General features: G+C 40.8%; 3 protein-coding genes across 4 annotated transcripts; all 3 read right to left on the bottom strand.

Moving 5' to 3' along the window:
- Positions 1-289: 289 nt before the first annotated feature.
- c1h4orf54 (chromosome 1 C4orf54 homolog) lies at positions 290-7,527 on the bottom strand. Its single transcript, XM_056742945.1, has 2 exons — positions 3,192-7,527; positions 290-2,206 (listed from the first exon to the last, which is right to left on the bottom strand). The coding sequence occupies exon 1, from the start codon at positions 7,525-7,527 to the stop codon at positions 3,217-3,219; it is 4,311 nt and encodes a 1,436-aa protein (XP_056598923.1). The 3' UTR covers positions 290-2,206; positions 3,192-3,216.
- Positions 7,528-16,710: 9,183 nt separating this feature from the next.
- Positions 16,711-24,834, bottom strand: LOC130427021 (uncharacterized). The gene is made up of 2 exons (XM_056754054.1): positions 23,206-24,834; positions 16,711-23,103 (listed from the first exon to the last, which is right to left on the bottom strand). The coding sequence occupies exons 1-2, from the start codon at positions 23,940-23,942 to the stop codon at positions 22,773-22,775; spliced, it is 1,068 nt and encodes a 355-aa protein (XP_056610032.1). The 5' UTR covers positions 23,943-24,834; the 3' UTR covers positions 16,711-22,772.
- LOC130427002 (uncharacterized) lies at positions 16,711-25,360 on the bottom strand. 2 transcript variants are annotated; one of them, XM_056754053.1, is made up of 3 exons: positions 24,826-25,360; positions 22,383-22,522; positions 16,711-22,320 (listed from the first exon to the last, which is right to left on the bottom strand). In XM_056754053.1, exons 1-3 carry the CDS (start codon positions 25,358-25,360, stop codon positions 22,093-22,095), a joined length of 903 nt encoding a protein of 300 aa, XP_056610031.1. In that variant the 3' UTR covers positions 16,711-22,092. The 2 variants fall into 2 exon arrangements, with proteins under 2 accessions (XP_056610031.1, XP_056610023.1); XM_056754045.1 differs by having other exon boundaries at positions 16,711-22,522.
- Positions 25,361-27,067: the final 1,707 nt, after the last annotated feature.

Below are 27,067 nucleotides of genomic sequence, written 5' to 3'. Positions count from 1 at the left end.
TTGTGAGTGTATGAATATAATTTTATTTTAATTGCAATACCAAAATAACAAGATATTAACGTCATTGCTAGTCATTAACTGGACTAGTCTGTTTTTTGTGTGACTTCCCGTAACCCACTATGTTATCTTTGGATAAGAACATGTTTATTTGGGGATTTTTATAAAAAGAAAGGAAGAAACGATCCTCTTTGCATATCATTTTATTTTTAACAACATCTGTCCTGTAACTTCAAAATGGCTGTCCTTCCTTTGTCAATTCTTTCATGATTTTCAGTTTTTATTATTCTTTCCTGCAGACACAATAGAATGTAAACATGCCAATCTTCACACATGCCTTTAACCCTTTAAACATTTTATTGCTCACATTGATATTCTATTTACATTTAATATTAATAAAATGTGACTCATTCCATTCTTTCCTATAGGAAATCAAGTGACTCCCTATGGTTACATCACTAGAAGTCTAGAAGTTAACTTTGTGCTGAATACAAAGATAACTACACATGATCAACATACAGCATGTACTACACAAACACATTTTAAGATATGTGCACTGATTTCAAATATTTTTACGAAAACGTTTGTATTTCACTAAAGTGAAATGATCCTACTGGATATTCTGCTCAAGCCGAAAAGCAGCACAACAAACTTTCTTAAATACAATTTAACGGACTGACCAGCAGCTCCCACACTGATATATTTGTTTTCACAAAAGCCCTAAAACACAAAGAAAGAAAAAAGAAAGAACCCAAATGCAATTTGAAAAGTTTCAAAATAATTGCAATAATATAGGTTGTTAAATTTTCTAGTTTGGTAGAGCAGATGAAAAATGAAATGCATTTACTTTGATGCAATATCTGAAACTGGGCTATAATCAATTGTTTCCATTCATAAAAAATAAAGTTAATCCATACACACTTGAAGGTTCTTTACATTAAGCAAATAACTATTTTCTAATCAAGAACCATTCATCACTGAATAGGGTTCTTGAGGCACTTGCTATATATGGTTCTTTTGTAAATAAAAAAGTGTTTTCATATGAGTTTCAAGGGGAACTGAAATGTCTTGTCCAACTATTTCTTCTGAAATATCTGCAAACAATGTAAATTAATGTACAGCATAGGGGTAGCGTTGGAAAAATACACAATATTCAATAGATTTAATACAATTTCACTTTAAAAAATCAAAGAAAAATAGCAAATAAGCAAATAAAATACAACACAAGGTTACATTTAATATATAGCTCAAATAGTTAACAATACTTATTAATATTTACAAAATACCTTATTATCCAAATCAGACATGTGGGCAGAGTGATGCTACAGAGGATGCTACAGGTGAACTGTGTTTTGTAATAGGAATACCAAGCTTTGCCCCAAAATACTAAATAATCTGCTTGCATCTCTCATATCTTCATCAGAAATAAATTGAACTTGACCTTGATTATTGATCACTGCTACCTTAAAAGAAGAACCTGCCAATCAAACCAAATCACAGTGATCTGGTGAACACATTCTTTCACACATATTCATCTGGAACTGTAATAAAATAGAGGACCATCCTCTAAAACATCCCATTCACGACACCATCCACACAGAATTGTATGTTAATGTGATGGTCTTTTCAATTACAACCGAGTAAAATAGCAAAAGTAAAATGACAAAAATATGCAATATAAAATTGTAATGTAATACATTTAGTTTGCAGAACACCTCTCGAAGAAGAGTGCTGTGAATCAAGGTCAGCAGAAGAACCAAAGAAGTCAAAGACTAAGAGATCAAATGAATGTACTTTTTCTGGCAAAGTTGATAGCACAAAGTAGCACCTAATTGAATAATGAGGATATGTCATTTCTGTGCAGATTTGAAATGTAATATGGATACTGTGTGTTTAATTGTCATATAGTTAAAAAAATGCTATTCTTTAAATTATTTTACCGATTCATATTGGTTGATATTACTTTGAACTATGAACATGGGTTCAATAACAATTTCCAACCACATTCAAAAAGATTTGAGTGACAGACAAAGCAGTTTTAAAACACAAAATGAAGCATAAAATTGACAGCCACAAATAATAACTGGGTAATAACACTATGATGAAGAAAATCTTTAATATATTTGTGATGGAGGAGATCATGATGAATAGGTTCAGGACAAAATAAAACAAACTCCAAGTTTGTTGACATAAAAAGGTGACATAGTTCCTGTGTAAAACAAAACAAAAATAATATTAGAAACATAAGGTCATACATTTGTTGTACATGCTTGTAATGCAGGACAGAGTAATCATCTAACGGATTTGTTATTCAGGTCATACTAAATCTAAAATATGATCTTGTAACGTCTCCAAAACCATTGCAGTCTTTAAATTTTTGCAGTTCAGCCATCTCATATTTCTCCCTCTGGTGCCACAGTGTAAGTTAGATTCGTTTATATAAAAACCTTTAGTCAAAGCTTTTGGCCCACCTCTGGGTCTTTCCCTTTAAGATAAGGTTGTCCTAAAAAGGTGACGCTACTGCAGTCTTAGTGTCTCAGGTCAATGAGTCTCGTATTCAGCAGCAGCTGGTCCACCATATATCAGCACAAACACATGCCACGAGTTGGCTGACCTTTTACTCCTCCCACGGCTATGCCAACAATGCCACGCCTCTTCCCCTGCTGTATCATACCATTGCCATGGAGTAGCACTTCAGAACATTTTATCATATAAATCATAAAATAAAACATCATGTTGTAGACATTCACAGACTTCTCTTTGATAACTCTCTAGAGTAAATAATATGCTTACTAATTGTCGCAATGATTTTCCTATTCTGGAACAGCATCTGTGAAATTTATTCTGTGCCAGAATAAATTTGTACAGTATGTGCATAGAACAAGAGATTGCATAAGATTCATCTGAAAGTTTGTCAAAACTAGATGAAAGGAATGTGTAGTTTTCTTTTTACCAGCACCATAACAGTGTTCATTAATTCCTTTTCAAATGGCAATGAAGGAATTCTAACATATGAGAAATCTTAGAATTAAAGAGTGCTAAAGTCATTCAGCGTGATTAGAATGGTATGTTTACAGTTTACTGTCAATTAAGTCACATGGGGCATTTTAATTTATTTTAAGTTTAAATGTAAATTTATAACAATTCCTGTCATGAATGCGAATTTACTTAAAAAAGGAAACAATTACACTTACTGTAAGCTCTAGGGGGAGTGGGGCTTTACCGATGTTCCACCACAAAGCTCATGGTGGTGCCATCAAATGATGGGGTAGCGATAATCCTTGGCCCCTGCTGGGAAGTGATGCTGATGATAGGCTGCTTGCTGCTGGCTAACCTGTTGGTGGTATTGTGTTGGGCCACAGATGCTGTTTTCGATGACTTCCCAGAAGGCATATAGTAAGGGCACTCGATGTAGGCCCCGTCATCCTGCTGGCCCGTGTGTAAATGGGATTTATCCCCTTCATCTGCTTCTGACTGCATAGAGAGCTGGGACTGAATGGTAGAGGCAGGGATCATTGTGGTTGGCATGTATCCTGGGTAAAACATGTAGGTATGGCCATAAGCTCCTGGACTGAGGGCAAGGGGGGATATTGGCAAGGGAACTGGGGTCATTGGAGACTGCTGAGGCATAGGGATGTCCACAAACTGCCCAGTTTCTGGGTCAAAAAGACGCCTGGTGGCATGAAGGACAGGAGTGTCCACCAAGTAGTAGTTTCCAGTAGTGGGATCCAAAAGCATCTTTCTTTGGGTGGGTTGAAAGTGCTCAGTTGGGACTGGAGGAGGTTGAACTGTTGGAGAGAAACATATCACCTGAGGCTGAGCAGCTTGCATCGTAACAGGCAGCGATGTACGATAAACAGTGGCAGTAGGGGTATCTGGGGGCCATGTCTCCATGACAATAGATGAGCACTTTGGGGATTGATGGCTCTCCTTATGTCCTCTAACTTTACTATGACTGAGATAAGATGGTGGACTGGTGGTTTTAACTCTTGTGGCTGGAATTGTATTATCGGCTGTTTTCCCTAGCACAGCTGTGGACGGTTTTATGGCGGTTGTGGCATGAGGCTTCACTGGTATGGTTAGGTAGTTCTCTGCATCTGCATTAGAAGTGAACTGCAGAGGGGAAAACTCAGTCTCACTGCCATTTGGCCACTCAATGTCCTCTGAAGCGTGCTTTGGTTGAGATATCTTTAAGAAAACAGGTGTTTTTGAAGACTTTGGTGTCATGCCTTTACAATTGATAGATGCTGATGATGAGACATGTGTTTGTGCTGCTTTTATGGAACTTGCTGGGGCTATAGGCTTTTGACTGTGACTTGGGATTGAAGTTTTATTGGGTGTTCCTGTTAGATGCATGATAGCTTTAGGGCCATTTCTCCCTTCATGGGTGATTGGGGTGGTGGGTGACTTGGGGGTCTGCTTGTCTCCTTTTTTTCCTGGCATCTCAGACTGGGTTAATGAAGGTCCAAGAGATGAGGTTTTCTTTATGTTTGAATCTTGTCCCACGTTCTTGTATGTGTTTGCTGTGTGAGCAGAACTAGTATTGCTTTGTGGTTCCTCCAAAGTTCCTCCATGCTCCTCGCTGGCAATAAGCGAGAGCACGTGACTTTCCGTTATTCTTCGTGGCTCTGTTTTTCTCTTCCATTCTTTCTTGTCAAAAACGTATAACTGCTCCATGGTTTTGACAGCAGCTTGCAATTTCTCCAAAGCAGCCTGGTTGGCCATCTTAGTTTCAGTTTTTTTCTCTCCTAAATCATTTGTTTTGTCTTGTTTTTTTGCTATTGCCTCAATTCTAAATCCAGCTGTCACATCTTGTTTAGGGCTGAATAAAGACATTCTGTTACCTATCTTTTGGATTGGCGTACTCCCATCTTTGGCGCCCTCTATTGGAACTTGAGGCGAAGACGCGTTGTGCTCAAATACATCCTCTCTAAGTCTTCGCTTGGATTTGTCTATTACATTTCCTGAACGCTTTACGTTGCTATTTGTATTCACGGATTGGCATTTAATCACTATGGGCGAGAGAGATGCTGAATTCAAGTTTGAGCTCTGCTTTACTGTCTTGTCTGCTTCTGCGATCAAATGGGTGGAACTGTCATGGCTATCTAAAGACACAAAGTGGTACGAGCTTTTAACTAATTTACGCACGTCTCTAACTTGGTGTATAGGTGTCTGTAGCTTGCCCTTGTTATCTCTAATATCTCTGACTATGAAGTGAGGTACTTTGTCAGACGACTCACCCTTTAATGCAGCGGCGAGCGCTTGGCATTTGGTGTCATCTGCTGTCTTTATCTGGACCGCTGGTTTATAGCCTATATTGGTAGTCAGCAGCTTTGCAATGTTGAACGGGTCACTTTTGTTATCCCTTACGCTCCGTAAACTTATTTTAATTTCTGGTGACTTTGATGTTATTGCGCTGCGCGTAGCGTCTGAAATGTACAGGGTGTTTGAGCGTAATTTCGTTCCACTGATTCCTCCTTGATCGCGCACGGAATAAATCATATTCGGCGGCGGTTTCCCGAAATCCCTCTCACAGTACGGAAGCTGGATACTCGGCACAAACAAATGTGACATTTTAGTGTGCTTGCTGGTCGCCGAATTTAAGTACACGTTCGTTTCCCTCGGACACTCATCCGGCGGTGCCAGTTTACCCTCGTGAGTTTTATCGTTTTCATGTTCCTTTTGAAACTCTACCTCGCCGTCCTTCCACGATCTGAACGCGCTATTTTGGCTTCGTAGCAGCGTGCCTTTGGAAGCTTCGAATGCTCCTTTTTTAGTATCATTCGCAGCTTCATTCGTCGACTCTTTAATCGCTTCTGATGCACTAGTCAAAATCTCTTTTTTGCGACTGTCGTATTTGGCTTCACTTGAATGACTGTCAACTATGTCGCCAAGTTCATCCACGCAAACGATGGAGTAGTCAGAGTCAGCCTCTGAGAATCTCGAACACTGCCTCTGCAGCCTTTTGGAATTTTTCCTTGTCACTTTCTCCTTCTGCACTTCATGTTCGTGCGACCCAAAACAAGGAGAGGGTGCGTGGTGGGTTTCGCATATCTCGCCCCTCTCCATTTTGCGCTCCTGCTCAAACTGCATTTTCTTAGAAATTACATTTTTAAGGAGACTCGTTGCGAATACTGCTTTCTTGTGTGTATCCTCCATGGTTTCCCCTGTATTACAGGGTTGCTTCCTAGCCTCACTCCCCTGAGCGCTTGGCAAGGTGTTTGTAACTTCATCTGTGAAATATGATCCTCCAGGATTTTGTGCAGATTTCACACGACTTTCGTTTCCAGGCTGCCCAGATTTGACATTACAACGAAAATTTAAGGTTTCAGTCAGTCTTATGACTCCACTTTGACTTTGGGAAAACTTTCCCATAAGCTCAATCTTTTTCGTTCTTGATGATGCGTTTTTATGGCCAACTAAATTGCCGTTGAGAGCAAATATCTCTCCGGGGGGCGCTCGCATACTTGTTAATGTCAACCCCGTTATCCCCTTACCGTCCGTATTTTTGGCGAAATGTAAATTTGATGTGGAGCCTTTATGGGCAAGCAAACTTTGATCTCGTCCGTTAGACATGCTTACGTTTCCATACTTCAGGTCAACAAACGTCGACCACCTGTTGATTCCCAGCCCATGCTCTGATGTGGAAGACTCGCTGGAGGTACTGAAATTAATTGCATCGAAATAAGGGTATGCCAAACTTTTAAAGGATCTGGCTGTGAGATTGCGCACCTCTTTATCTGCATCATCAAGCTCGCTCACTGCGCTGGATGCACCGCTTGAATAATCATTTACATCTTTACTTTTCAGTTTGCTACCAAAGTGCAAGCGCCCCGGGACAGCAATAAAGCACTTTGCGTTGTCACATACTTTGTCGCCTTTGGCATCCACTCCTTTCAAAACATAGCGACTAATATCTTCAGAAAGTTTGCCATTAATTTTACTTGGCTCATTTATAGCACGGGAATTGGCTTTGATAGATAGCCGAATCTGCCCGGTGGTGTTCTGTTGTTTTGACAGGCTTTCGTTTGAACTGGCGCATTTGTCGCTGTCACAAAGATTGCTTTCGGGCTGACTGCTGATCACTGCTACGCTTGTATCGGCATGTCCCTGGTGGCTTTTCGTGCCTGTCTGTTTTGTCACTTTCGTTTCATCACATTCAAAAAAAGCATAATCGACAAACGAGTAGACCTGATGATCATCCTCAACATCCCAGCTAGAACCCGTCTCAAAGTCATAATCCACTTCATGGTCTAACTCCAGAAGCTGTATTTCATGGGTTGTAATATAATGTGACTCATCTTCGTGAACTTCTGGCGTGCCATGATCTGAAAGTACTACAGTGGCCTCGTCGTCCGACTCACTTTCGCTGCTTAAATACATTTCAGTGTACAGGTCATTGTCATTGCCTGTGCTTTGTGCCTCCAACTTTCCGGGCGCGCTCTCTGAATAAAGGTTCTGCTTTGCATGTGATTCGGTACAGTCCGTGTCGTTTTTTTTATTCACCCGAGGTACATCCGAAGGGACCATTTCTATGATACAAGACTTGTCAAAACTTTCTTCTAGTTTGCAATCCATTTGGAATACGGAATTATTATTAAATTCCTGTATTTGTTCAGTTGATGGATTTGAATAAATTCGGTTAAGCTCGCAATGGTGTTCTCTCGCGCCACTGATACCTTTAATTATTTCCATTTGACTCGAGTTTCCAGTAAATGGCATGTTCACTACATTTGTTTTGCCTAATTTTGGTTCCAGCAAGTCGTTTAAATCCACATAATTCGATTCTTCCTGTGCATCTATTAAACGCAAACCCATGTCGAAAATCACATTTTTAAACGAATCTGTGTCCTCTCTGTAAACAAGTGTTTTCTTCGATGCTGCCATTTGCTCTTTTAGGGAGATGGAGCTGTAGTGGTAAAAATTTACAAGAGACACTTGTCCCCAGAAATCCTTACTGCACTGCCTGATGTCCAAATCTAGTGTAGTCGAGGCGGTGCGCTGCCTTCCTCCCTAGCAGTTGTTAGCGTGGCACTCGAGACCGTCATTTTACAGGCGCGCCAGCCGTGACAGTCACAGTAAAGACGTCTCCGCGATCTTCATTAGCAAATACATTCTTTCACAGTCGTGTTGGAAACTAAATCACAGATTTTCATTGAGGAAATATCATAAATGTGGTCGTAATAATAATGGGAGATCAGGAGTTTATGTGAACACAAGAGCCTGCGTTCCATGACAAAGCCTGCTGTCACTTAAAATGCGTATGACTGCAAATTTAGAGTCGATGACGAACGCGAAAACAGTTATTTTTGAACCAGGATGTTATGTTCGGCGTGTTTTGTTACATAGGAAGGCTGGCTCCACAACGCAACATGTGTGCTAAAAGTGAACCCTTCTTAATCCTCTCCCTCAACAAAGTGCGCTTTTGACGTGTCACAGTCTGATGAAGAAAAGTAGGAATTTTACCGGAATTACGTCAGATCATCAAGGAAATTTAGGATATTTAGGATAAATTTAGGACTATTAAAAAAAGGGCGAAAAAGGAGATGGAATGTTCGCCCACTACATGCCACAAAACGTGGAGATGTATAATACATCGCTCTTGTGAAGCAGATGTGTGTGATGGACGGGGAAATGCATTTCAAACTATTGTTTGTTTATTTAATAAATTTTTACATCAAAAACTTTTTGTTCACTCTTTCATTTCTGTGCATAATGCAGACACATTTCTACATATTGTTGGTGAGGGACTGCTGAATGTACATTGCCATAGATTAACCTATTGGATGTCTTTGTTTTGTAAAATGAGAAGAGCAATGTTTATAAATATTGTTTTTATTCTGAATACAATATAAAACAGACTAAATTATTAAAGATGTCTGTACAGGCGTACATGTTCAGCCAAAATCTCTTCAAAGCTTTCATGTTGACTGCGGCGCCGCGCGAACTGTTCGCTCGAGTCACAAAAAATGTCGTGCACACCGCCACGCGAAATGAGCAGACTGTGTTTCTCTATTGTTGTGACTAGATGAAGATCAGAACACATTTTATGACCAATTTATGAAGAAATCCAAGTAAGCCCAAAGGGTTCACATACTTTTTCTTTCAACTGTATTGTGGTATTTATCATATGATACTATAATACATGGTATTATTGCAATTTTTCTCAATACGATGCACACTAATGGAAATTAGCTGAAATAAATATGGATTGTCAACCAGAGGCTGTCGATTGTTTGATTGCAGCATTACAATATGAACACAATAGCAGTAATCATCCTTAATATCATAATATTCGCTAGTAAATACAATATATAATGTGCATATTATTTACATTAATCACTGTATTAGTGATTACAGTTAACAGTGACGCTGGTGGGTTATTAACAATATTATAATGTGCAAAGTGCGTCTTTGCACATATAGGTTTATTCATGATTGTGGGTTTTGTAACCTATATACTCACATGTACATAAACATACAGACACAAACCCACGCATGTGTATGGAAGACACCCACAAATAGGGTAATTTTAGTGTGCTATTTAAAAGGCCTCTGTCTGCCCAAGTGTGCTGAGATACAGTTACATGCGGTGCCCCATAAATCCAATAGGTGTTAAATCATGTCATCCATTAATCATCTAAAACCAGCTCACCACGTTTGTGGTTGATAAGTTAAATACACTCCAATAAAATTGACATTCTCATCCAGTTCTAGTTCATTCACTTTAGTTTTCACCATGTGTAGTTAGAGCCTCTCTTTTTGGTCATACAATATACAAGTTTATTTTCAAACTGTCACCTCTTAATGGTGGGAAGGCATCTTGTTCACAGGTCACTTACAATTCACAGCTGCAGTATTGGGTTTTATCTGATAGTATGTGTAGAGTTCAGTTTTTATGCGATCTTAGATACTGTAGTATCAGACTGATAAAAACTTAGTCTGAGTGTTCTACCATCTGTACCAGTCCTCATTCAACCATAGCCTTAGTCAAAGTCAAGGCAGGGGCTTTCCAGCTTGTCTTGTAAAAATGAATGTCTATGATAGTGAGAATTATATTTCAATGTAAGGTAAGGCCTGCTTGCAGTTCGGTTAAACTCTGGTCATTGTTTATTGTAAATAATTAATGACACTATATTATATTGATTTTATAGATTCTGATCATTTAAGGGAGGATAATATTACATTTACAAGTGCAATGAACCTGTCGTGTTACTGACGCTGGTCAGCAGTCACCCTAACAACTAAAGTTTAAATTTGTAACACACGATTGCTCTGTCAATGGTCTCCTTGAAATCTATGAAATGGTTGTAACCAGAACTCATAGCACATTAGCCACTCATCTGGAATCTGGTGGTTGTCTGGATATCTATATTAAGTTCAGCTTGCAAGCGAGACTTTGTTTGCATAGAAACTTTATTTTTGTGAACAGCCATATTGAGCAAATGCTATCTGCCAAGGAATGTTTCTGTGGTGTGATAGTAAAGTTGATGGACTGAACTTGGTTTCAGTGTCACATTTCACAACTTTTTTAGCAGCTGTTAGGCAGGCTGTCAACTGTATATCTGAGGATCATTAAAACAAAATTACAGAATTATAAGGTCAACTTGGGTTAATCACTGACATGTAGACTGTGAAATGGTTAAAGGTGAAAAGTGTACACCGTATTGTGCATGTGTGTTTTTCAAGTTTGAGAGGGCAGCAATTTTTCAATTAAAAACTGAATTCATATGTTGTATAATCAGTCCCATTTCTTGCAGAAAGAGTAGTAGTTACTGATTTGACAATAACTTGATAAATCTCTTTTCAATGCCGCAGTAATATCTGTGTATGATAATAAACTATAAACTATTATTCAATGAATCATCTCTCTACATAGTATGAAGATTGATAGGTTAGAACGACAAATACACATACTTTTATAACGCTTTTTATAGTTTATATTCTTTGCAGTTTGGAACAGGCAGCATTATTTTGAAAACAAATTTAATCAGAACTGTTGCGAGTATTGCTCCTATCTTACCAATAGAGGGCAGAAAATAGTTAAGAATCCCACAACGCTCAAACAACCGGGATCTTTCAGTAGGGTACACAATCAAAAGCTGTCTCCAATATAAGTGTTTATAAGTAACACGTTTAAAAATAGAGTATCCCAGTGCTCAGATTTAAAAGTTTACAGGAATTGTAAAAGTTTAAATTTAAAGAAGTCACACACTTTTTCATCAGAAAAGTATGAATGTGTGTTTGCAGTAAATCACAAAATAATCCATTGCCACAGTGCCATGTGGGATCTGCAAACACATTTCTAGACCTTTTTTCTTCCCATTTTCAGACTTAATAGTGGCAGTAAACACATTTGTACCTTGACAACCTAAGTGATTCAGCACGTTTGTAATCTGAGAAGTTTCAGATATGGAGCTTGGAATCTAAACCCACCCATGACACTCAATGATTACTAAAATTGCTTTAGATAAAAAAAACACGAGCATAGAGTAGGTGTGATTACTAAAAGAGATGAGGGTTGATGTATTGTGCTTATAGACAAATTACTGTCAAGCAGTGATTAGTGCAGGGCCTTTATATTCATTTCTCCTAAATATCCATGGACATAAACACTGTTGTGATTGGTGAGGGAACAAGGACAGAGAACCCAGGTATAAACAGCGGGTAAGGGGTTAACACAAGACTTTAATAATAAATACAAAACAAAAACTCACGAGGGTGTAACAACTGTTTCTTTTCTCCCCACAATAACACTCAAATAAAGTGTAAATGGGAAAACAACAATTCTAAATGATGTACAGCTAATACTTAGTACACTCAAATGTATTTTACAATTAGTTCACTCATGTCAGTTCACATTCTTGAGTGAGGTTTACAATCCCAGTGGAAAACATTACCTGTCAGTAGAACTGGGCTGGTGTTGAGGAGTCCAGTATGGCAGGTTAACTAGGCAGGTCCTTTATCCACCTCTATCATCTCAGCTCTTGTCAGGTCACCGCTTCCCATTCTCAGCTCTGCCAACAGATCTGGGCATTCAATTCAATTCAATTCAAGTTTATTTACGGTTAAAGCTCGGTTAAGTAAGTAGGTGCTAAACCGTTCAGGGCTTTGTAAGTAATTAAAATAATTTTAAAATCAATACGATACTTAATGGGTAGCCAGTGAAGCGATGATAAAACTTGGGTTATGTGATCGTATTTTCTTGACCTAGTAAGAACTCTGGCAGCTGCATTCTGAACTAACTGTAGTTTGTTTATCGATGATACAGGACAACCACTAAATAAAGCATTACAATAGTCAAGTCTTGAGGTCACAAATGCATGAATAAGCTTTTCTGCGTTTTAACACACAAACTATTTAGTAATTTGGCAACATTTCTAAGGTGGAAGAAGGCTGTTTTTGTGATATTTGAGATGTGATTTTTAAATGACAGGTTGCCGTCTAATATAACGCCTAGGTCTTTAACTGTATTTGTTGGAGTAACTGTGCAGCTTTCAATTTGCAGGCTGTAATCTGAGATATTCTGTTTACTTGATTTTGGTGCTATAAGTAATATTTCTGTTTTGCTAGAGTTTAAAAGGAGGAAATTACTAGTCATCCAATGTTTTATGTCCTCGATTCACTCTGCCAGTTTGGAAAGCTTAAAGGAATCATCTGGTCTTGATGAGATATATAGCTAAGTATCATCTGCATAACAGTGGAAGCTTATTCCATGTTTTCTAATAATGTTGCCGAGGGGCAGCATGTATATGGAGAAAAGCAAGGGTCCTAAAACCGATCCCTGAGGTAATCCATAATTTACTTGCCTAAGATTTGACGATTTCCCATTTAAATGGACGTATTGATATCTGTCTGTTAAGTAAGACCTGAACCATTGCAGTGCCTGTCCCAGAATACAGATATAATTGTGTAAACGATCGGCATGAACTTCATCCTGCGGTAACCTTGGAACAAAGAGACAAGACTGGCTGAGAGTAGAGAACTGTTCTGCACTCTTTGATGCAACAAGTACATCATTCGTTGTTTGATGAGTTCCTGGTTCCGATTGATCTAAATAATGACTGTGGTAGGTCTGATCACTGACGCTGATGAAAGAGCCTACAGAGAAGAGGTGCACACTCTGTCACGTTGGTGTGATGAACACAACCTCTCTCTCAACATTAGCAAGACCAAGGAGCTGCCTGGTACAGTAACAGCACCGCTCTCAACCGGAAAGCACTACAGAGAGTGGTACGAACTGCCAGCCACACCGTCGGAGGTGAGCTTCCCTCCCTCCAGGAAATTTACACCAGACAGTGTGTGAAAAAGCGAGGAGGATTACTAGAGACACTAGCCACCCGAGTCACCGTCTGTTCCATCAGGAAAGAGATACCACAGAACCCACACCAGCAATGACAGCTTCTTTCCCCAAGCAGTCAGACTCTTAAACTCTTGACTTCCACAATCTACTCATTAGCACTGCACTTTATCTACTTATCCAAATCATCCACTTCATCATCAGTCAGATCCATTCCTCCCAGTACATCCATGGGCAATCTTGCATCTCGCTCAAACATGAGATAAAAAGGAGAGTAACCTTTCGAGGAATGAACATGGCTATTGTAAGCCATCACCATCACCATGCATTGTGCAATTGAATCGTTCATTCTGTGCATTTCCTTGCGGATGACAGGGACTGGTTCGACTCTTGCCGATTCCATACAGCTTACAGATCTCCTTGATTACGCTTGCCTCAAAACATCTCCATTGATCGGAGTGCAACCGAGCAGGGCATCCATAGCAGACAAACCAGTAACTCACATGAGCTTTGGCGGTAGTAAGTGCGGTCTGATTATTAGTCGGGACTGCCACAGTAAATCTTGTAAACATGTCTGTAAGAACTAGAACATTCTCATAGCCTCCCACTGATCTCTCAAGCAAAGTGTAGTCCATGCCCCGGAAACTGCGTGTCACTAACCTCTTGTTTTCGAACACAGCTTCGTACACAGGTGCCATAGAAGGATCGCTTCGCTGTTTTTCTTTGATGGATGTCCAGCTATAACCATCAAAACCCTTCCTTATGACTGATTGCTTGGCAACTCGGGCCAAGGACTTGTCAACTTCTTCACCTCCTTCACCTGGCCACAGGTAGCTCATACTTCGTCTGAGGTCAACCGAATAAAGTCTTTCTCAGTGTTCCATGCTCAAGGGGAATCCTGAAAAGAGCATCAGCATTCCTGTTCTGTTTGCCGGGCTTGTAACAAACTTCAAAGTTAAATTCCGCTAATTGTGCAGCCCAACGATGCACCACTGCTCCATGATTGACCGTTTCCAGGTAGCGGAGAGGGTTGTGGTAGGTAATTACCTGGAATTTCGCAAACATCAGTGTAAAGGGGTTCTTGTCACTGAAGGAAGGAGACAGGGTCTGCGTGGCTGGTAAGTAGCTTTTATTGCTCACAAAACAAAACAAAGTAAATGTAAATAATATTTAATAGTGTCCTCTCGACACATTCGTAATCATTGGGTTTCGGTTTCGGTCTTGGTCTCACAATCGCCTCCTTCTACGAAGCCAAACTCGCTCAGTCGACTCTCCCCTCGTGCTGGCTTTTATCCTCTTCTCGCCAATCACTGTAAATACAGACAGGTGTTTACAATCGGTCTTTGATCTACTTATTTCCCGCCGATTTCTTGTCTCTCTCTCTCCAGACTCCGCTAGACCACGACCCCCTTGCCACATACCCCCACCGCCCAACTCAGGCCGGGGCCCCACCCCTCCTGGAGAGGAAGTCGGCTACTACCATCTGGGTCCCCGGTCTGTGGACCACCTGGAACTTAAGGGTTGTAAAGCCAGAAGGCTTCGAATAAAATGAACAGAAGTGTGACACATTGGTGTAATCCAAACGGCGTAGTGAAAGTTGTTTTTTACCCCAATATGTGCCAGTATCCTTTTGTCAAATCCAACGTCGAATAAAAATGAGCTGCACCTAGCCGATCAAGTATCTCGTCAATCCGCGGCATTGGATATGCATCGAATTTCGACACAGCATTCACCTTGCGATAGTCCACACAGAATCGGTCCGAGCCGTCGGTTTTGGGAACCAAAACTATCGGGCTGGCCCAGTCACTGTTGGACTCCTCTATTACTCCCATATCTAGCATAGCGTCTAATTCTTCCTGAACCACTTTTTTCTTGTGTTCAGGTAAACTCCATCCCCACAGAATGTGACCGAGGTGAAGAGAGTCTTGGGAATGGTTCACTTTCTAGGTCGATATCTACCAAACCTTGCTGAGATAACCCGCCCACTAAATGATCTACTGAAGACTGATACGGTCTGGACCTGGAGTCATGCACAGGAACAAGCACTTACAAGAGTTAAGCAGCTCATGACTGAAGCACCAATTCTTTCCTACTTCGATGTGAACAAACCTACCATCGTAAGTGCTGATGCCAGCAGCTATGGACTCGGAGGAGTTCTCTTCCAGCGGCAGCGTGATGGATGCATGGGACCTGTAGCTTACTGCTTTCGTACGTTAACCAACGCTGAAACAAAATATGCTCAGATTGAGAAAGAATGCCTTGGTGTGGTGTGGACTTGTGAAAAATTCTCCAAGTATTTTTTAGATTAGATTAGATTAGATTCAACTTTATAGTCATTACACATATACAAGTACAGTGTAACGAAACCAGAAGTGCAATTAGCAAGTGCAGGATATACAGTGTGAATAAATACAGAATACAATATTAGGAAAATACTATACAATGGTTATGTACTATGAAAATATGACAGTCGGTATGTACTATGAACAATATAAACAGAAGGCTATATACTGTGAACATTAATGTACAGGTGGTTATGAACAGATAACAATATAGACTATACAATAGTGCAAGTGACTTGAGTGTGCATTAGTTACAGACATTAGCTATTAAAGTTACAGTGCAGTAGATGAGTTGATGCGGTTATTAAAGGTACGATGCAGTACATGAGTTAATGCAGTTATTGAAGTTATAGTGCAATACATGAGTAGATGCAGTTATTGAAGTTACAGTGCAGTAGATGCGTTAATGCGGTTATTAAGGTTACATTGCAGTAGATGAGTTAGTGCAGTTATTGAAGTTACAGTGCAGTAGATGCGTTAATGCGGTTATTAAGGTTACAGTGCAGTAGATGAGTTAGTGCAGTTATTGAAGTTACAGTGCAGTAGATGCGTTAATGCGGTTATTAAGGTTACAGTACAGTAGATGCGTTAATGCGGTTATTAAGGTTACAGTACAGTAGATGCGTTAATGCAGTTATTAAGGTTACATTGCAGTAGATGAGTTAGTGCAGTTATTGAAGTTACAGTGCAGTAGATGCGTTAATGCGGTTATTAAGGTTACAGTGCATTAGATGAGTTAGTGCAGTTATTGAAGTTACAGTGCAGTAGATGCGTTAATGCGGTTATTAAGGTTACAGTACAGTAGATGCGTTAATGCAGTTATTGAAGTTATAGTGCAATAGATGAGTAGATGCAGTTAGTTATGCAATAGATGCAGTAATGCAATAGATGAGTTACAGTACAGTAGAGAAGTTGGTGCAGTTATTGAAGTTACAGTGCAGTAGACGAGGTAATGCAGTTATGAAAGTTACAGTGCAGTAGATGAGGTAATGCAGTTATGAGAGTAGTCCATTAGTTCAATTGAGCATTCTGTCAGGGTAAGCACAGAAGAACCCAAGCGCAAGGCAGCAGTGCAGATGAGAATAACAAAAACTTTATTAGAAAAGCAAAACAAAGACCCACGATGGGGTAAAAATGAACAAACAAGATTAACTAGAGAGGACTGACTGACACTAAACTGAACTAAACTTTACATAAACTGAATTTAACACTTTCTAGGATAAAACAGGAACAATGAGAAGCAGAAACAATGAGGACAGGCAATAACTCAAAAAACTAGATAAAGGTTCAAGAAAGCCTCTAAGGTACATGAAAAGCTAGGACTACGAAGTACATACAGAGCAAAGATCACAAGTACACACAATGAACCAGGGAGAAGGAACCAAGAGGGAACAGGTGCAGGGGATAAACAATCAAGGAAAGCTAATTAACACAAACTAGGAAACAGGAGGGGGATGACGCGACTTGGGGTGAGTATGGAAGGCCACAAGGTCAAAAACATCTCTCCCCACATGAAACAAAGGATTCTGTATGATTCCATCTCTAAACCAAGAAATACCTGACAAGGAGAGGTGAAACCATGACACATTCAGTGTAATATTCCTGGTGTGCAAGTGAGCAGTATAGAGTGCAAATGATGCTATATGTGTGTAAACAGTCCGGTAGAGCAGATAACATGAAGTACTGGTGAGTACAGTTCAGTCATGTTATGAGGGGTAGTGGAATCAGTGGGGAGCAGAGTTCAATAGTGAAACAGTTCTGGGAAAAAAGCTGTTTCCTAGTCTGCTGGTTCTTGTCCGGAGGCACCTGAAGCGCCTACCGGAAGGCAGGAGAGTAAACAGTCTATGAGCGGCGTGAGAGGAGTCCTTTATAATGCTGCGAGCTGTTTCTTTTGGATGTCCTCAATGGAAGGGAGTGTAGTTCCTGTGATGCGCTGGGCTGTTTTCACCACCCGCTGCAGTGCCTTGCGCTCAGCAACAGAACAGTTCCCGTACCAGACTGTGACACAGTTGGTCAGGATGCTCTCTATCGTGCAGTGATAGAAGTTCACCAGGATAGTTGAAGATGGTTGGTTCTTCTTCAGTGTCCTCAGAAAGAAGAGACGCTGGTGAGCCTTCTTGACCATGCATGAGGTGTTGGTGGTCCAGGACAGGTCCTCCGAAATATGGGTCCCCAGAAACTTAAAACTGGAAACACGTTCAACAGCCGTCCCGTTAATTCAAGTTTCAAGTTTATTTATATAGCGCTTTTCACAATGTGTATTGTTTCAAAGCAGCTTTACAGGGGCAAACAGGAAAAACAGAACAGTTAAAACACAGCACAGTGCATGGTATTTATACAACGAGTAAGTTCATTCTAATAAATAACATCTAATTTCTAAATAAATAAATAAATAAATGAATGAATGCAGTCTCCCGGTGAGCAGGCCAACACTGCCCTGCTGTGGCGAGGAACCCAAACTCCAATGATTGATTAATGGAGAAAAAAACCTCGGGAGAAACCAGGCTCAACCGGGAGGGCCAGATCCCCTCTGACGTGTCATAGCTGCACTCAGACTGGTGACATGTGATTTTAGTTTAGCATTTAATACCAAATATTGTAACTTCAGCATTAATAAGACAAATAGTCCGTCTTTGCTCTTGGTTGGGGATGTAGTGGTCTGAGCTGGGATGGTCCGATGGTCATATTTCTCTTGGCAGCTGGTGGAATTGCCTTAGATGGAGCTGTGATGGTCAGTCAGTCTGCAGCTGTATCTGGTGTAATCTCAAATTGGGGATGGGCATCTGTCGGTCATCTGGACATGGTGGAACTTCTTCCTACCTCGGGATGGGCATGGGGATGGGCATCTGTCGGTCGTCTGGTCATGGTGGAACTTCTTCCTACCTCGGGATGGGCATCCCGAGGCAGAGGCGGAAAGAGAATAAAGAGAATAATTAGCGTAGCTGCTGTTCATTAACTATGCATTAAGTGAAAGCTTGGCTGAAAAGATGTGTCTTTAATCTAGATTTAAATTGGGAGAGTGTGTCTGACCCTCGAATAGTATCAGGAAGGCTATTCCAGAGTTTAGGTGCTACGTATGAGAAAGCTCGTCCACCTTTGGTGGATTTTGTTATTCTAGGTATTGTCAAAAGTCCTAAGTTTTGAGATCTCAGCGAGCGTGATGGGTTGTAACGTGATAAAAGCTCGGTTAAGTAAGTAGGTGCTAAACCGTTCAGGGCTTTGTAAGTAATTAAAATAATTTTAAAATCAATGCGATACTTAATGGGTAGCCAGTGAAGCGATGATAAAACTGGGGTTATGTGATCGTATTTTCTTGACCTAGTAAGAACTCTGGCAGCTGCATTCTGAACTAACTGTAGTTTGTTTATCGATGATACAGGACAACCACTAAGTAGAGCATTACAATAGTCAAGCCGTGAGGTCACAAATGCATGAATAAGCTTTTCTTCGTCTGCAACACATAAACTATTTCGTAATTTGGCAACATTTCTAAGGTGGAAGAAGGCTGTTTTTGTGATATTTGAGATGTGATTTTTAAATGACAGGTTGCCGTCTAATATAACGCCTAGGTCTTTAACTGTATTTGTTGGAGTAACAGTGCAGCTTTCAATTTGCAGGCTGTAATCGGAGATATTCGGTTTACTTAATTTTGGTGCTATAAGTAATATTTCTGTTTTGCTAGAGTTTAAAAGGAGGAAATTACTAGTCATCCAATGTTTTATGTCCTCGATGCACTCTGCCAGTTTGGATAGCTTAAAGGAATCATCTGGTCTTGATGAGATATATAGCTGAGTATCATCTGCATAACAGTGGAAGCTAATTCCATGTTTTCTAATAATGTTGCCGAGGGGCAGCATGTATATGGAGAAAAGCAAGGGTCCTAAAACCGATCCCTGAGGTAATCCATAATTGACTTGCTTAAGATTTGACGATTTCCCATTTAAATGGACGTATTGATATCGGTCTGTTAAGTAAGATCTGAACCATTGCAGTGCCTGTCCCTGAATACCGATATAATGGTGTAAACGATCTAGTAGTATTTTATGGTCTACAGTATCGAAAGCAGCACTAAGGTCAAGCAGGACTAAGAGTGAGATGTTTCCTTTATCTGAAGCAATAAGAAGGTCATTTGTAATTCTAACGAGCGCAGTTTCAGTGCTGTGATGCGGTCTAAAGCCAGACTGAAACTTTCCGTGCATGTCATTATTTTGTAGGAAGGTACACAGTTGAGTTGACACTACTTTTTCTAGTATTTTAGACAAGTACGGGAGATTTGAAATCGGTCTATAGCTTCCAAGTTCATTTGGGTCTAAATTTGGTTTTTTGATAAGAGGCTTAATTACAGCCAGTTTAAAGGGTCCTGGGACATGTCCTAGATTAATAGACGAGTTGATTATGTTACAAATGGGCTCAATTACAGCAGGTAGTAACTCTTTTAATAAAGTAGTCGGAATGGGGTCTAATAAGCATGTCGTCGGTTTGGATGTTGCAATAATTTTAATTAAATCTTCCTGATTTATAGGAGAAAAACACTCTAGCTTTTCTTTTTGGGTGACGGTTGAAACTAATTCTTCCGACAAACTTGGAGGTTTGGTTTTAGCTATGTTGTCTCGTATTATTTCGATTTTCTCGGTAAAAAAATTCATGAATTCATTGCTACCAAGGTGCGGCGGAATACCCAGGTCAGGTGGAGTCTGTTTGTTTGTTAATTTAGCAATTGTACTAAATAAAAACCTTGGATTGTTTTTGTTATTTTCTATGAGGTTACGGAAGTGCTCGGCTTTTGCTGCTTTTAGTGCCTTTTTGTAACAGCTTGCACTCTCTTTCCATGCAATTTTAAAGACCTCTAATTGGGTTTGTTTCCATTTTCGCTCCAGTTTAAGCGTTTCTCTTTTTAGGGCGCGAGTGGTGTTATCATACCATGGTGCTATGTTCTTTTCATTTATCCTTTTTGACTTCATAGGTGCGACCGCTTCTAATGTATTAGAGAAAATAGTGCCCATGTTGCTGGTCATGTCATCGAGCAATTTTATATTCGTTGGAAAGGTTATTAGAGAAGTCAGATCTGGCAAGTTCTTTACGAAACTATCTTTAGTAGTTGAGGTGATTGTTCTACCTTGTCGATAACAAGATATACAACTGATTTCTGCAGTGCGCAGTGTACATATTATAAGATGTTGATCGGAAACATCGTCGCTTTGAGGTATAATATCGATATTGGTTAGATCGGCTCCGTGAGATATAATCAAGTCTAGGGTATGATTAAGGCGATGAGTAGGTCTATTGATGTATTGTGTTACACCACAAGAGTCTAGTAGTTCTTTAAACGCCACAGCTAATGGATCGTTAGCACTGTCTACGTGGATATTAAAATCTCCAACAATCAGTACTTTATCGACGTTAACCAATAGATCCGATAAGAAGTCTGCGAACTCTATCAGAAAATTAGTGTAAGGCCCAGGGGGTCTATACACAGTAACCAATGTAAGAGAGATCAATGATTTTTTACTTTTGTTTGGAACTGTTATGTTCAACGCAAGCATTTCAAATGATTTAAATGTATGCATTGTTCTCCGAGTAACGGTAAGAAAGTCTCTAAAGATTGTTGCGACACCACCACCTCGACCAACCGGACGTGGCTCATGAATATAACCGTAGCTTGGAGGAGTAGACTCATTTAGACCAAAATAATCATTTGGCTTAAGCCAGGTTTCAGTGAGGCAAAGTATATCAAAACTGTTGTCTGTGATCATTTCATTTACAATAACTGCTTTTGGATTTAGTGATCTAATATTAAGTAGCCCAAACTTTAGGCATTGGTTTTGCTCATTAAATATATTGTCTTTTGGTTTAATCATGATAAGATTTTTTCTCTGACTTTTAAATAAATTATTATTTGGTTGTATTATTCGGGGGACAGACACAGTCTCTATGCATTTGAAAGCAGTAACATTCTTAACAGTTGGGTGAGAAGAACACAGACTGTAGTTAAAATTTGTACTTACTAGTCAAATGGTGCGTAGCGTCTTTGAGATGTTGTCAGACAGAATTTCCGCTCCAATGCTGCTGGGGTGCAGCCCGTCGGGGCGGAAAAGCCTAGGTCACTCCCAGAACAGATCAAAATTATTTACAAAGAGCAGCTTCTGTTCAATACACCATGACATTAACCAATTATTAAGCATAAATAGTCTACTGAACTTTTCGTTCCCTCGTCGGTAAGTTGGAAGCGGCCCTGATACGATGATCCTCGCCGTGGGCGATGCGTTGCGAACAGTATCGACCAGACTCCTGAAGTCCCTCTTCAGGATCTCCAACTGCCGCATTCTCACATCATTCACCCCCGCGTGCAGAACTACGGCTCCTACTCTTGCATCCTCCTTCAGAATCGCAGTTACCTGCGCAGACACATCGAGAACACGGGCGCCAGGAAAACAGTGAGTGCGCACCTTACCTTCATTGAAGGAGGCGCGTACGTTCCGGACGATTGAGTCTCCGATGACCACAGCGTTGGATTTCGTCTCGCAGAGGGCGGCAAAGCGATTTCTCGTAGAAATCTCGAAGACCGGTCGCGGCGGTCGGGGAGAGGTCATCGCTCCGGTCCTGGATTTCGCCTTCCGCCGTGTGTGTGCAGGTGCAGGAGTGAAGTTCATTTCGGCTCGTCGTGATCTTGAAGCCTGGGCTCTGTGCATAGAAACACACGGAGTAGAAGTGATAGGAGTATTACAATCACGTCGAACACTTACCGCAGCTTTGCGAGCGTCAGCCCGGGATGTTTCCATCGCCGTTTTACGTTCTCGCAGACGTGTTTGCCTCTCGAGTAGATCGTGGATCTGCTTCTCCAATACTTCCAGTTCTGACTGAAGTGCGAAGAAAGATTCATCATCTGCACTCAAAGGTAACGATAAACACATATCTGAATCATAAGCCATTAGTGGTGTCATAATGAGAACAGTGAGTTAAGCAGTAAAGGCAATATTCAGAAACTAAAGGCTGGGAATGCTAACAGCCTGAGTGCTAATAGCGAATGATCGTATAAAACAAATCTATCTGTGCGTTATATGACGATATTTGGTATGGGATACACTTAAGGATAGGTTTAACCCTCTGTGAGTTATCAATTTACAATATAAATATTAAGAAATAACAGGAATAAACGATATATTTAGAAAAAGTTTGACGGAGCTCTGTCTCAAACCACGCTCTCTCAGCAAACAGGAAGTGATGAGGTCCAGGTGTGTCCAGGAATTAATGTGGATGGGATCGTGTGTGCCTCCTTTCGCCTTCCTGAAGTCCACAATGATTTCCTTTGTCTTGGAGGTGTTAAGGAGCAGGTTGTTGTTTGAGCACCATGTGGCCAGGTGCCGTACCTCCTCCCTGTAAGCAGTCTCATCGTTGTTGCTGATGAGACCAATCACTGTTGTATCGTCTGCGAACTTGATAAAGAAGTTAGGTCCATTCACAGGCCTGCAGTCGAGTGTGAAAAGAGAGTAGAGAAAGGGGCTCAGTACGCAGCCCTGTGGTACACCAGTGTTGAGGGTGATGGTGGTGGAGCAGATGTGGTATAACCTAACAAGCTGAGGCCTGTTCGTCAGGAAGTCCATAATCCAGTTGCAGGTTGAATTTTTAATGCCTAGGTTTCCAAGTTTGATGATTAGCTTGGAAGGGATGACGGTATTGAATGCAGAGCTGAAGTCTACAAACAGCATGCGTGCATAAGTGTCCTTATTATCCAGATGTGTGAGCACGGAGTGCAGCGCCATGGACACCGCATGATCTGTGCTCCTGTTGCTACGGTAGGCAAATTGGTATGGGTCCAGTGTGGATGGTAAAGAGTCTTTTAGTTGTGACAAGACCAGCCGCTCAAAGCACTTCATAACAATGGATGTGAGTGCTACAGGACGGTAGTCATTCAGGTATGTCGGGCTGGAATGTTTTGGAATGGGCACAATTGAGGTGGATTTGAAACATGCTGGAACCACAGCTTGGGCGAGGGACAGGTTGAAGATATCCGTGAAGACCCCAGCGAGCTGCTCCGCACATGCCCTGAGTACGCGACCAGGGATGCCATCAGGACCAGCAGCCTTGTGTGCATTTATCCGGCTTAGTGCAGTGTAAACATCTGTGGAGTTTAGTGTGATGATTGGGTGGTCAATAGAAGGTGTGAGTCTGGTGGCGGGTTCCTTATTGTCTCTCTCAAAGCGTGCATAAAAGTCATTAAGCTCGTTCAGAAAGGCAGCATCTGTGGCTATGGGGATGGAGTGGTTGGGTTTGTAGTTACTAATGGCCTGGATGCCCTGACACATGCGTCGAGGGTCAGAATTGGTAAAATGCTCCTCTAGCTTCAGCTTGTAGCAGTGCTTGGCCTTTTTGATGCCCCTCTTCAGATTTGCCCTGGAAGTACTATAGGCTATGTACCAATAGCCTGTGCATCACCTGATCTGAAGGCGGTTATGCGTGCTTTCAACAGGAGGCGCACTTCCTTGTTCATCCATGGCTTCTGATTTGGGTATATGGTGATCTGCTTTTGAGCTGTGACATTATCAATGGTGGTATTGATGTAGTCCAATACAGAGGAGGTGTAGCTGTCTATGTCCGTGTGAGAGCCACTGGTGGCCTGAGAAGCAAACATACTCCAGTCTGTGTGTAGAAACCTTTCCTGGAGTGTAAAGTCTGCCCCCGCAGGCCACACCTTGATGGTCTTCACTGATGGCTTCACACGATTAATGAGAGGTGAATACTTGGGGGTGAGGAACAAAGAAAGGTGATCAGATTGACCCAGGTGGGGGAGGGGGGTCGCAGTGTAAGCTTCAGCCAGGTTTGTATAGACATGATCCAAAGTTTTGTTTCCTCTTGTGTGGCAGGAAACATGCTGGTGAAATTTAGGGAGCACTGTTTTTAAGTTAGAGTGATTAAAATCTCCCGCAACAATAAATGCAGCCTACGGGTGAGTAGTCTGTTGTTTACTGATGGCTGCATGAAGTTATTTCATGGCAAGCTTGGCATCAGCATCAGGTGGAATATAAGCTGCCGTTATAATGGTGGAAGTGAATTCCTGTGGCAGATAAAATGGTCTACATTTAACCATGAGAAACTCAAGGTTAGCCGAGCAGTGTCTTCCGACAATGACAGAGTTCGTACACCAAGCTTTATTGACATAAATGCACAATGCACCTCCTCTTGTCTTACCGGATTCCTCTGCTGTTCTATCCGCCCGGTGTGTGTTGTAGCCCGCTAACTCAATAGCGTTCTCTGGTATGCCGCTGTGTAGCCATGTTTCCGTGAAGATTATGACATTGCAGTTCAAAAGTCTTTTGTTGTTGATGATGCGAAGTCGAATCTCATCCATTTTGTTCACTAATGATCGTACATTAGCAAGGAAAATGCTGGGTAAAAAGAGCCGGTGTGGTGTTAGCTTTAGCCTAGCTCTTAGCCCTCCGCGCTCCCACCGCCTTTGTTTATGATCTCGACGCCGCCGGCGAGCACTTCCGCCCGGCCGTGTGGAGTGCGTAGCATCGGGTGTTTTGGCGATCTTAGGAACGAGTTGAATGTTGCTGATATAACTTCCGGGAATGCGCAAACCGATATCCAAAAGCTCATGCCGGGTGTACGATATGAATGCACAACTGTTCTGAACGAACAGGCCCGAGATGAGCAAGAAAAACACTATATAATTGCTAAAACTGGAGAGACGCTGAGCCTCGCGATGTTCACACGCCGCCATCTACGCCAATAACAGACCGTATGTGTATGGCTTACGCATCTCATCTCTATGGCCTCCGTTGCTACATAACTGAGACAGAAGAGCAAAATATCTATATGTTTTATTTGTTGTATTTAACAGGTTTCTGTGCCACCTGTGGTTCTAAATGTGGCATAGAAAGCTGGCAGCTCTGTATTTAAAGCCCTATTTACCTCTTCCACTATTGTTTTTGTTATATTTACAGTACCTTCATAGCACTGATTGTTTCGTGTTGTGTGTCATTACCTGTGATGTACGATTGTTAATTATCTCTACATTAATTATCTTAATTATCTCTACATTGTTGTTAAAATGTTTCATGCTCTCCATAAATATTAATTAATATTTATTTTCATAGACTGGATTGTCTGTCGTTTTGTTTGTTGTTGGATATAACAACGCAAGGTTGTGGGTTCGATCCCAGGGGATTGGAGATACCTAAGTATAAATGTCTAGGATAATGCAATGTAAATCGCTTTGGATAAAAGCGTCTGCCAAATGCATAAATGTAAAAGTAAAATGTAAATGATACTGCAAATACATTCAACCGATCTGGAAGTATTTCATACTGAAGGTGTGCGTTCACTGAAAAATATTGCACACCCTAGAGCGTTCACACCAAACGCGACTTGAGCAAATAAATCGTGCTATTCGCGTGTAATTGGATGCTGGAACATATTGAGTTTACTCGCTTCATTCGCGCGTGAAATTCACTTCATAACAGACGCGAATTCGACTGGTGGCTCCAGTCTCGTATATATATATTTATATAGCTCAAATTGAAACACAGTTAGAATGTTTGTCAGCCAATCAGAATGTAGCATTAAACAGCCCTGCAGTAACGTTTAATTTGTAGAATTAGCTTTTTCTGAAAAAAACAAGCTTGCAGTATTCGACCAATCATAATACACTGGTTAACTGGCCAATCATAGCACACCTTGCTTTTCAGAGCGTTGAGTTTTGTAAAAAATCTGCGGTTTTTAGATAGGCGGTGCAAAGAGAAAATACAACATGCATGTCAAAATTTCTGGGCCCCCTACATTTTTTACAGATAAAATTTAACCCAATAAACATGCCCTGTATTCTTAAAAAAAGATACTTAGCACATTGCATAGTTAAAATGTCTAAAGATGAGTACAAAGCCTACAAAAACAAGAATTTTTTTTAGAAATATGTACTTGTTTACATAAAAGGGAGAACATTTATTATCTCAATTGCAATTGCAAGCACAAGAGAACATTATGTATTGACATATACTTAACATGAACAAGCTTTAGCTGGGTCAAACTGCTCATTCAGGAAACATCAGCTACAGTAGAGACACGTTTTATTCAATTTTATATTATATTTTTCTGGGGCATTTTATTCATATTAAGAACGTCAAGTTTGACAGCATCGATCTTAGCAGCCGCACTGTCACTTCACAGAACACACGACACGGCAAACTAATTTTGTAATTTTTGAAGCGTGTAGATTACTTTTTGTTTTGCGAAGTTATCATCATGTGGCGAACACAGTAGATAAGACGTGTTTAGAGGCTTCAATCTTCGCGAAGTTTCGCGCTCAGGCTCACCTTGTTCGGCTGAGACGGGGACGGGGGGTGGGGGACGTGGGTGTGCAGCAGCCGCTGAATCTGTGTCTACGAGACATGATAACCCGTCCCGGAGACAGCAGAGATGTTATTATTGT

This window comes from Triplophysa dalaica, chromosome 1 (assembly GCF_015846415.1).
Source record: "Triplophysa dalaica isolate WHDGS20190420 chromosome 1, ASM1584641v1, whole genome shotgun sequence".
NCBI classification, from domain to species: domain Eukaryota; kingdom Metazoa; phylum Chordata; class Actinopteri; order Cypriniformes; family Nemacheilidae; genus Triplophysa; species Triplophysa dalaica.
Note: the sequence above shows the minus strand (reverse complement) of the source record. Positions and strands in the feature narration are given on the sequence as shown.

Bases quoted from the DNA above. Each gene is read 5' to 3' on its own strand.
- LOC130427002 (XM_056754045.1), bottom strand. From the start codon at position 25,360: ATGGCGGCGTGTGAACATCGCGAGGCTCAGCGTCTCTCCAGTTTTAGC. The intron at 22,523-24,825 runs GTAAGACAAGAG...CTTTGAGTGCAG, and splicing joins TAGAACAGCAGAGGAATCCG to ATGATGAATCTTTCTTCGCA.
- c1h4orf54 (XM_056742945.1), bottom strand. From the start codon at position 7,527: ATGGTCCCTTCGGATGTACCTCGGGTGAATAAAAAAAACGACACGGAC.
- LOC130427021 (XM_056754054.1), bottom strand. From the start codon at position 23,942: ATGTGTCAGGGCATCCAGGCCATTAGTAACTACAAACCCAACCACTCC. The intron at 23,104-23,205 runs GTTATACCACAT...ACTCGACTGCAG, and splicing joins AACAGGCCTCAGCTTGTTAG to GCCTGTGAATGGACCTAACT.